Below are 12,242 nucleotides of genomic sequence, written 5' to 3'. Positions count from 1 at the left end.
ATGCAATTCCCACTTTAATAGCTTCTTCATCAAATAATTTTAAAACTTCAAATTTGATAGTCATATAATTCACTCATAATATCATAAAGGCTTTCAGTCATAACGCAATATGTATATCTCTAATTTTCTGTTAGCTCCCGTAGAATTTATCCTTTAAATTAAAGTGGAAAGGATTAATCTGCAATTAATATAATAATATTTTTTACTGAAACAAATCATTTTTTTTGTAATATGATTACTGAAAACAGAGTCACTGAGCATTTAAACCTTATGGGCACTAAAGAATATCTTTCTTAATTTATGTAATATTTCAAGAATTTGTCATCAAAATTTTCTCAGATTCATTATGATCAGATCAATTAATTAACAATGTTTAATTTTAAATGCATCAAACACTAAAAAAATAAAACGAATCGTTTAAAATAATCGGTTGAAAACCGGTTAAAAAAACCTATTTAAAAAACGATGTACTTAAAACTATAAGCATATACAAAAAATATATAACTAACATAAATACAATTTAATTACAAAAGCATGCAACAAACCTAAAAATAATTTAAATCCAGTCCGTATCCGTTGATAATGGTTGTCAACAATCAGAACACAATGCGCATGCGTGAATTTCAACGCCAGTTACGGTAACGCAAATGCCTGAATTTTTCTACGCCAGTTGGGGTAAAGCTATGCAGATTATAAATGTTTAATTTCCTTTATTCTGTTTTATTTTAATTCAAAAGTACTTCAGAATGAATCTGAAAGATAGATTAATTAACAATGTTTAATTTTAACTGCATCAAACATTAAGAAAATAAACAGAATCGTTAGAAAAAATCAGCCGAAAAATCTTACGCCTAGCCTCATTAGCGTGGGAAAAAAAACTGAAGCCTTACTCATTTGGCGGTGGGAAAAATTAAAAGATTTTTTTTGGCGATAAAGTTAGTTTTTAATTAATAATTAAAATTCTAATTAAAAATTCAAAAAACCCCAGGTGCACATTCCCGACCTCCAAGGTATACATGTACCAAATTTGGTAGCTGTAGGTCAAACGGTCTGGCCTGTGGAGCGGCAACAACACACGCATTGAGCTTTATATAAGTATAGGTAAAGGAAAAGAATCGTTTATATATAAAAAAAAAGTTATATCATTGTTTCTTTCTAGTGATGGAATATAAATTATTTTATGATGAATATTTTTTTAAATAATTCTATACTAAAAGTAATGAGTTTATTCTAATAATAATTTAGAAATTCAGAAAAAGTATTAAGGAAAAATTAGCTATTTTAATACATTTTACCATATGAAAATATCAAAGGGAGTTGACAGAACACGTTTTATGTCCCATAATTACGATAAGAAATCCTTGCAATTTTACTCAAGAATGAGGTTAACATTTCAGTTTTGAGAAAACGGAGGCAATAAAAATGCTAACTCCAAGAATAAATGTTGCAGACTTAAAAATAAACAATGTTTTCATGTGTATAACTTACATATGTGCCAATATTGTTGAACCCTATATCATTTATTAAAGACTTTACTTTCAGTTGGAAATTTGTGATCAAATTGTGTTCAAAATTTGCTGCTGAATCTACTACCCTCAAAAAGTAATTAGAAAAAAACTGAGTGAAAAATAATTTTTCTGATTTTATAAAAATGGCACTCACTTTACTTACAAAGAATTTTAAACTACTCCAATATTCCCTCTTCAAAAATTTGACAGCATTGTAGAGTAGAGTAAGCACAATGGAATCATACTGCAAATATTAAACATAGGAATAACATGCAAGAAAATGACTGCCGTAAGTAGGTTAAAAATTTTAGGTTTCATTGTTTACTGTTGAGGCAAAGTCGAATTCAACGTATTAAAGTTCATAATTTTATTAATCAAAATACCCAATAGCACTGCCACCGATATTTCCTAGATTATTTTCTGGCATTCAGAGCTTCGAACACGATCTCAAATATACTGTATAATTAATATCTTGAGCTAACATAAGTTGTGGTACAATTTTTTCATAACAGTCGGATTTCCAAACATTTTGTTTCAGTCACCTCTCGAGTGAATTAGCATTTTTGTTTTCTTCGCACCTTGCATCATAAGGATATCGATTTATTTTTATTTATTTAATTATATATTGGCGTAAGAGCCATGAAGTTAATTATGATGAACGGAATAAAGTATTAAAATCACGTTCATGTAAATTATCATAAAACTATAAAATAAAAGGTGAAAATGGTACTCATATTAACATAATTTAAAGAATAGATGAAACTCATGGACTTTAAAAAACGGGAACAGTTGAGCATGAAGAGTTTTGTTAATTCACATTGGTTATGAAATTGTTAGCGTTCCAATAAACAGCAAATACTGGATATTAAAATTTGTGTATTTTGACAGAATATGGTATGCATATATATGGCAGTTTCATATCGAACACATAGGTGAATATTTCCCAAATTGTAAATGAAATTGAGCATATCAAATATAGCTAGTACTGGGTAGGATTTAAGTTGATAATTCAGTTTATAAAGTTAAATGCAAATTTTCTGTTTTTAAATTTACAAACTCAAATTAAACCATCACGTTATAAGAAATAAGATAATCTTCAGATTTTTTAATTATTCTACGTATTCCTTATTAGTTCATTAATACAGTATATTGCTAAAATAGGACATGATATGTCTAATTTAACAGTAAACATGAAAAATAATTATAGAATTAAAGTAGTATTTTTTTCCCTCTTGTATGGTATTTTATTATATAATATAATTTTCCTTTTATCATTTAAGACGCAAAGTATGGATACATTCAATTAATAAAAACAATTCAGAAAAGAATCAAAATTTTAATAGCTGCCTTCAATCAACCAAAATATTTTCAAATTACATACGGTTCTTACAATTATTTTCACAAGAAATCCAAGAAAAAAATTCCAATTACTGACAAAATTTAGTTTTAAATGTACCAGTTGATCTAACGTCGTGGAAAATCGAAAATTGTGAATAATTATTAAAATGTTTAAAAACCCACATAATTTGTATAGAATTCTATGTAAATAATGCAAATGAAATTTTCTTCTTACACTGAAAAATTTATTTAGCGTTTTTCACTATACAGCCTCCCAAAATTTCTGTCCAGGGCACCAGAAATCCCTGTAATATATGCTACAACTATTTGTTAAGATCAGCAATTTCATTGTAAACGTAATTTGTGTTGAATCTATTCTGCTCATTGTCTTTATTTTCGAGTTAAATTTTAAAAAATTGAAGGTTCGTTGCTATTTTTTTTTTATTTTAGCGCATCAAATCGGTGCATTAACAAATTGAAAAAATTACTGTAATACAAATAGTAGAAAGCTGTAATGCAGTAGACTTCGTTTACTGAAAATTTCGTATAAGGTATATTTGGCTGCTTTTTTTAAGCCAGCATTTGTTTCCTAATTAGGATTTTGAATTTTCATGCAGCTTATTTCTGTTATTTGTCTTTTGCATTGTTTATTATCATTTGCTGAGAAAGTACATTGATTATATGATATATACTAATCAAAAGAGGGATATATATATATATATATATATATATATATATATATCCCTCTTTTGATTAGTATATATATATATATATATATATATATATATATATATATATATATATATATATACCCTCGGCATCCAGCTGCTCGTCTACATCTTTATATTTGAAAGTAGCAGAACTCAAGACCCAAAAACAAGAACTGTATTAATTTCGCCAATTTTTGTCTCATCTGAGCCACCGATATAAGCCATCAATTATCCTCTGCTTTCATCCACGGTCCATTTTTGAGAAAAATCTTAATAGCATTTATTACTTCTCTGTACATTCTCTGGGATAGAAACGTAACAGCATTCCCAAATAGAAAAACTAAATAAATTATGCGATGATTGATTCCATCAATGCTTGTTTCTTATGAAAGCTCAATATTCCAAGATGCTTCATCAAGAGTCATCGGGATCACCAAGTTCTTTTTGCGAGATATATTTCAAAATAAAATTAGTAAAACCTCCAACTGGACTGATTTTGAGAATTTCTATAGCGAATCGATTTTTCGACTTAGCTTATTGCTAATATAACATAGCTAATCAATCAGAATACTCTATCATTAAAATTAGTAATACATATTTTTTTTTTTGCTTTCAATAATTGCATCAAAATTTCTCGATCTAACTATAATCATTGCATTATTATGGTTTTCAAAGATGGCTAGCATTAGTAAGATTTATTGTCAGCTCAATCAATATTGATTAACTACATTTCATTACAATAAAAGTATAATTACAATAATATAATTAAAAGCAAACAAATTTATTATTTTAAACTGCGTAATAATTATAGAGCCCTCTAATTAGTTAACTACAAAGTGGCGAAAATGCGAAGTCAGTAACATAAATTCCCAAATTTAATCCATCCAGTTGTTGAAATTGAGGATTTCGGAATTTCTTTCCTGTTGTTGATACTAGAGAAAAATTTTACTTCGGAATGTCTTTCGAAATGGAAAGTAAGAGACGAACGATAATTTTTGGCATATCTAGGAATCGTGATCATTCAGATAAAGCAAAAACTTTCAAAATCGGTACTATGATTATGGTTGTCTTCATTGTCAAAATTTTCCTCACAGAGAAGAACACTTACTTTACAAAGTGAAAAATGGGAAAGATGATAATTGGCCGTTGATTACGCATTCAGTGACCATGGGTTTTCATGCAAATGAATACTTTTCGAAATTGGTTGAATAGATTTGACTATTGATTTCTATCGTGTATTTTCTCCTTAGAAAATGTAGAGTGAAGTATTTGTTAATTTTTTTTTCTCGAAAATGTTGGGTGATAGAGTGAATCGAAAAACGATCACATATCTAGAGACCATGAGCTTCCATATGAATTGCAGATTTTCGAAATCAGTTCAGTCTTTGGAACTGACGAACTGTGTCATGAATTTTTCATACATCCAACGTACGATGAAACATTGTCTTTTTATTTCTCTCCAATTGAAAACCACTGATGACATAACTAAAAATAATAAACTTTCGTGTGAAATAAAAAAATGGTGAAAAATTTCACTAATTCTGAAAAAAAGGAATCATTATAAATTACTAACCAAGTAAATTAAATGAAATAAAACTAAACAAAATAAAGACCGATAGTGACATCCAAATGCTGTCAGAGCAATTCAGACGGATATTGTGTTCCAGATCTTACTGCAAAAGAACTCTTATTTTAGTCATCCCAGATCGAATAAATAAGAATAAAAAATAAGAATTAAAGATAACATTTTTGAGTTTGAAAACATGATTTAGCACATATTGTTTGGTTAAATAGAACTCGAAGTGCACCCACTCCCTCATGTTGAGTTCTGAATTATTTCATGAAAAACATTAAATCGGGTAAAATTGCAAAATGATTTATTCTTATCAAAAATAAAATGCATAAAATTTCTTACACTAACCAATTACTAAAAAGATGAACTCTCATAATTTAGAATACCACAGGACATCCCTTTGTAAAATTTAAAAAAAAAATCAGCATTTAAACTAAATTCTAAATTTTAGAATTTAGCTTCCTTAAAGAATTTAAACATTTGAATTTTTTTTGTCCAAACACGACCTATAATACGTGGTTTATAAATATAATTTTATCAGATAATTAAAATGAAATTTATGGAAGTTATTAGAACGGGAAAAAAAATGTTATTTTCATAGTTTTAGCTGAGAGGTAAATTTAGATATTTTTTGCATATTTTCCAAATTTTAGGGCTTTGCGCGAGTAAAAACTCAAGATATAAAATTTTTTTCAATAACTTTCCATCGATTAGCGTGCAAAACTCCAACTGTTGAGCTCTATGAGAATTCAATACTTGAGAAGGAATATTTTTGAAATCCTTATTTTTTTCGCTCAAGCATTCTATTAAGCAATTGACTGGGATTTACTTATCTCCACGGAAGTTATTAGCATACCTAATGACCTCCCACTGCTTCCTTAAAAATTGAAAGCGAAAGCTAAATTTATAAAAGAGAGCAAATCTTCAGCAACCCTCAATTGACTTCAGGCACTTTCTTCACTCTTAAAAGGTATTTGAATTCTGAAACAGTTTCGTGCTGCCTCTTCAATAGTTTATAATCATTATACTTTAGCTATTCTGTCAGGTTGACGGAACATATTTGTAATATATATTTTTAATTCTAGGTATTTTTTTATAATTTATTGTTACAATACAATGTATTTGCCGAAAGACTTGACGAAGAAGAAAGAAAATGCCATTGCAGAAGTAAGTTTAATTTATTTTATACTCTCTTTCTCTGCTTATATATATATATATATATATATATATATATATATATATAGAGAGAGAGAGAGAGAGAGAGAGAGAGTGAGAGTGAGTGAGAGAGATATATACATATGTGTGTGTGCATTGTTTATATGTGTATTTATGTATGTATGTGTATGTGTTTATTTATGCATGTATTTTATTCTATATGAGTATGTATGTGTATATGCGCATGTGTGTGTTTATGTACTTGTGCAGACATGTGTGTATGTGTGCATATGTAAATGTGCATGTATGTATATAAGTGTAAGAAGTATAAATATTTATAAAACTAAAAAAATGCATTCATTTAAAAAAATTAACTATGTGTTCATATAAATATTCCTGTTAATATAATTAGATCTATAAAATACATACTTTGATGCAAAAATAAATATTAATTTCTATTATATCTCTTAGTATTATTTTAAAGAAATCTGAGGAATGAAATCACAGTTACATATCATAATTTTTCAAAAACATAAGATTATTTATAATGTTGGAAAATAAAATGTTGTTATTTTTTTGTATTAGTCATTGCATTATACTTTTATTATTTTATTTATTTGCAAAATGAGATTTATCTCAATTATTATTAGCATTTATTTACAGAACCGGATTTAGCCTTCTAATCCGGTTCTTCAAGTCTCAACGCTATATTTTCTTTACTCAGATATTGAAAAACAGTTATAATTAATCGATTTTAATTGAACCTATATATAAGTAATGTTAACCTATGTATAAATAATAGCAAAGTTTTATTTGAAATAGTAAAATGTTTTGTTGCAGATTACTTTCATTTCATTTCAGTATATTAAGTGCAAATAATAAGCAATTAAAAATTGTAAAGTAACTTAAAATAATATAGTAAAAAAAATCAAAACTATTTTAATGCGTTCTCAATAGCATTTAATTGTCAGATCAGACATTTTTAAAATTATAAAGTACCGTTTTTAGAGTTATAAAATAGCCTAATATAAAACTTGAAAATGGCAAATAATTGTTAATTTTACAAGAATAATATTATTTCAGTGCAGTTTAAGACCAATTGTGCTTCATTTTTAATTAAATTAAAACACAAATAATTATTATTTTGAATATAGCCATAAATAAAATATAAATATATATAAAAAAATCTATGATTCTGGGCCTTCAGATTTTTGGATTCCTTTAGACTATCTTCTTCTCTGCCTATTTAGTAATCCGAATTTGGTTTTTAAACATTGAACACATATTTCTGAATATCGGAATACAGAAAAAAAATCCCCTTTTCACACATTTTTTTTCTCCATTAAGAGTTATCGAATCAATATAATAAACATTTGCAAATTACAATAAATTGTAAGTTATTGTGAACTGTAAGTTCATTGCACAGGGAAAACATATGAATCTATTTAAATAATGTCACAGCAAAATAATTCATATTATATAAATGATCGTTTTGTTATTGTTATATTATTTTAATCTTACCATAGTCATGCTTGTGATCTAGTCGATAGAGTATATTTAGCTTTGAATTAAGTTTTAAGTGGTTCATCCACGAATATACTTATTTCTAACGGCGTTTCTCTTTCCTCATTCTACAGTTAGAGATTTGAAGTAATTCACTTTATTTATTTTATGAAAGTTTTGTGTTATTTATTTGATATCATTTCTCAAACTTTGGAATGCTTATGCAAGAAGAGAGCGAGTCATGCTATCCAAGATTCAAAATTGTCTTTGAAAAGAATATTTTTTCGATGAATACGTTCTGCAATATTTTTGATGCATTGTAACGATTAAAGAGTTTAAGCCAATATATTGTGGGTATTTATTCATAAAAATTAAAAGTTAGATATGATGGATAAAAAAAATTCAAACTAAGAGATTTCCGAACTTAGTATTAACCTTATAATATTCATTTCTTACAGTCGAATCACACACCACATACTTGTTTTTAATTTCACGAACACTCTGTCAAAGAATAAATTGTCACGAATTTAAAATATTGCCCCCCTCCTCAACAAGTTTCTTGGTGGGGAAGATAATTTTGCAGATATAGTAACGGTTGATCAGTCGTTTCCGGGTCAATTAGTATCTGATCTTAATGTCAAATTTAGTAACAAATTTGTGACTCAAATGAAAAACCCAGAATATTCTAGAATCTCGCCGGCAGTTCCATTATGTCTAAATTTCCAGAGTTTGTCCAAGAATAGTTAATATCCTATTATGGGGGCTATGAGAATCCGAAAGATGAGTCAGCAATGAACCAGACAATTTTAGAGAGTAGTAATTGAATAAAATCTCTATCTTTTATGTCTGAGTGAATTGTGTTCTTTGTGGTTTTACAATAGCAATTTGTGGCTTGCATGCTACTGTGTATTTGCATTTTGTTATTTTTGAGATTGTGTTCCACGTATCCTTGTGGAAAAAAGCGTCTTTATTCATTATTGACGCTATGGAATTTTTCTATCTTGCATTCATCAGTTCAATTTTGAATTTTTCCATATATTTGTTGATGTATTATATGATATGTATACATGTTTCGTTACCATAAATATGTAGCTCATGTAGCTGTATTGCATTGAACTGCTTTTTTTACTATGCGCTCATGTATTTTAATTTTTGATTAAAACTTTAACGCTCCAAAACTAAATAACTTTCTCTAACGTTTAGTAGACATTCCTTTTTTTAAAATCAATTTGTTTGAAAAAATTTAAAAAAAGGTTTATCGTTTACACTTATAGTGTTTTGTATGCTGTCAAATCAAGTGTTAGATATGTTTGTGTTATGAAATCTACATATATTAGCCACTTTTATAAGTAAAGCCTGTTCATTTTTTAGCTACGGCAGAGGTTGAAAGATGATGTTCCACCAGAAATGTATGAGGATACTATTACATTTTACAAGTTTCTCAAAGGTAAATTTGTATTCTGGAATCTTTGTATTAACATTATTCATTATTCAAGAAATCATTATAAAAAGATTATTTAAAGGGGAAAATATTAGAGAAGCATTATTTTTTATTGAATTAAAATTGGTTACTTTTCAGCTTTATAATAAAAAAAAATTAAATGTATTGTTATAAAGGATCATACATCTGCTAATAAGATATTGAACAAAGTTTTCATAATTTCAGTTTCAAAGTATTAAAATGGATATTTTCCTAAATATCCGTAGCCAAGCAAGTTATTAATTTAGTAATTACTTGTGCAATTCTCTTTGAATTAATATTTTTATTTCGAACTTCAAATAAAGTGCTCATAAATTGATTTAATCTTTGTAATAAAAGAATCAAAAATATTATGTTTGGTTCCTTTAGCCCGCAATTTTAACATCAACCAAGCAGAATCTATGCTGAGAAAGGTAAGAAAATAATTTCTTTCTGACCTAATTCTTATATTTTAATACTATGGATTGATAATTATTGATAAAAAGATATTTATTAATAATTTTCCTCTTCGCTTTCTTACCTTCCTCTTATATGTCATATACATTCGCCATAAACGATATATTTTTTTTCTATCTATAGGAAAAATTAACTAACTGAAATAGGTCCGATTTAATTAAGTCCGATTAATCTGTTAGTTTTCAGAATAACAATTTGAGGAAATTATACTGAGAATAATATTTATTATTTTTAATATATATTGTAATATCTGAGGAACATTTGCTGAATAAAGAGGTTATGTATGGAAGAATTAGAAGGTTGTAACTTTCTAAATTCGGAACTAAATTGTTAGCTTTGATGGATCCTAGATATAAAAAACGTAATCTGTACGAATCTGTGCTCAACATAATCTGTATAATTACAGTTCGATATAATCACTGTAAAGATTCAGTCATTTATCATATTAGTGGAAAAGTTTTTATTTCTCCTTTTCTAAGGAAATTGCCTCCAGGGTTCCATTTAGTTTAGTTTAGTTAATTAAAGTCCCGTTTATTAAACAACTACAGCAACACTATTATGGGAAGGACCTCGTATAGTGGCTATTTTACGAGAAGGATACCTGAGCTGACTCTCCCCTCTTCAAACTTCCACACCACAACTGAGGGAGGACATTAGATCCTAATGGATTTAATCATTGCCACAAGTGATGTCAGATAGACTTTAACATTCCATTGAAGCTCCTCATTAGTCTGACTTTTTTATTTTGACATCTTAATTAATTCTTCCATTCAGAGAAGAGACAAAGATTACTCGGCCCTAAAAACCCTTTAAAGGCCTCCATGAAGGGGTACAAGGATATAATGCTTGAACAGAAGTATTTGCTCGACGAGTTGAACATGTCGTTCAAAAGAAATAGAAGGTTCTGAAATTCCAGGCAATGGACATACCGAAATTGCGATTCAAGATGGTGAATCTTTAAACATTCTTGTTCTCATTTTTCAATTCAAAGAAAATATAACAGAAAACTCTACATTACAGGAAAACTTCAAAGAAACATTAAAGTCCATTTCGCATCCTTGGGGGGGGATGCAAAATTCTTCAAAGAAGGGAATGCGAACTATCTTTCTATATGTCAAATGCCTGAATCTTTACAACAATAATGTTGAAAAGTAAACATATTTTTAACTTATCTTTTATAATGAATTCGTTTTGTCATGTACGCTTTTTTTATATTTTTCTGTCGGTGTTTAGAACAAAGAATGAAATAGCCTTCGTATTATCAACGTAATCTTTCTAAAATGCAGAATTTCTCAAAAAAAAAAAAAAAAAATCTAGAATTATATACATAATTTTAATACTATCAGAATAGTATTAAATTCTATTTGCTAAGAATTATCTTAATTTGACGTTTTATGCTTTTGATAGTATTTTATATTTGTACAATAGTAAAATTAGTCAAAACTCTAAATGCTAGCTACTGAAATAATATATAATGTCCAAGAAATGTGTTTGGTTTGCAGAAGCTAACGCGTATCATATGATCAACAACTTGTAATTATGTTATAATTTGAATTTTCCAAAGAGATGCAAGGGAGGTAAAAAAAGAATTTTGATGAAATGTGAAGATACATAATTTAAATATTTAGTTCCATGAAATCTTATTTAATAATTTCGATAACAAAGCAGATTAGTGGAAAATATGATTCCTTTCATATTAATTACAAGATTTACCTTAGGATTCTAATGAATTACATAAATTTTAAGTTTTTGGTACATGTACAATTTAAGAAAATATTTTTATGTGTTTTGAATAACTCAGAGGAAAGAAAAAGTACTATTTATTTTTTTCTGTAGCTTTTCACTATTTCTATTAAATTTCATTTCTATTTTCTAAAACAAATTATTCAATTTTCTATATTTTTTTCAACCTATTAGCATTTGAAATTCAGAAAAATTGCGCAAATCGACACCATTTTAACAGATTATAAGGCACCAGAGGTAATATCTTTTCTTTTTTGTCATTTTTAATAACACGATTATACACACATAATTTTTATTTCAATTAATTTTTTTCAATGAATTATTTCTCTTAATTCATTACTTATTTAATGGTACATAGGCTGCTTATGTTACAAAATTGAAATTCAGATAAAGATATAGATTCTTTTTAGTCGTTGCTTTAATTTTTAATATACCAAATTTTCTAGAAAGATCGTTTCTCCTGTCGAATTGTTCATAGTTCTAAGAATATGACTTCCATATAAATGCTTTTTTAAAGGTGAAAATGAAAAGCGATTTTTTCAGAATTGTATCGTTTTATTCCTTCGCATCTTTAATTGCAAGTTATATGCTTTTACTTTTCCTAACAATTAAGAAATTTCATACATAAAAATGTGCCCAACATTAGAAAAAGGAACATTAAATTTTTTGCTATAATAAATGTATATGATTTTCTAGTTGCCTTAATGACCAGTTGATTTGCCGGATTAATGGCTTCTAAAAATTTCTAGTAAATACTTTGTGAAAACTTAGTTATC

The 12,242-nt window shown here is 27.5% G+C and overlaps 1 protein-coding gene across 2 annotated transcripts in view; it reads left to right on the top strand.

Moving 5' to 3' along the window:
* The window catches only part of LOC129961594 (SEC14-like protein 4), a 31,142-nt gene that overhangs the window by 1,901 nt on the left and 16,999 nt on the right, over positions 1–12,242 (top strand). The window contains exons 1-5 of one of the 2 annotated variants that reach the window (XM_056075099.1): positions 6,028–6,099; positions 6,215–6,296; positions 9,159–9,234; positions 9,637–9,680; positions 11,641–11,703. In XM_056075099.1, coding sequence (XP_055931074.1) covers positions 6,246–6,296; positions 9,159–9,234; positions 9,637–9,680; positions 11,641–11,703 — 234 coding nt within the window. In that variant the 5' untranslated portion in view covers positions 6,028–6,099; positions 6,215–6,245. Of the gene's footprint in view, positions 1–6,027; positions 6,100–6,214; positions 6,297–9,158; positions 9,235–9,636; positions 9,681–11,640; positions 11,704–12,242 lie in introns of those variants that run through there. The other variant, XM_056075098.1, reaches the window with a different exon arrangement.

This window comes from Argiope bruennichi, chromosome 2 (genome assembly GCF_947563725.1).
Source record: "Argiope bruennichi chromosome 2, qqArgBrue1.1, whole genome shotgun sequence".
NCBI classification, from domain to species: Eukaryota; Metazoa; Arthropoda; class Arachnida; order Araneae; family Araneidae; genus Argiope; species Argiope bruennichi.
Note: the sequence above shows the minus strand (reverse complement) of the source record. Positions and strands in the feature narration are given on the sequence as shown.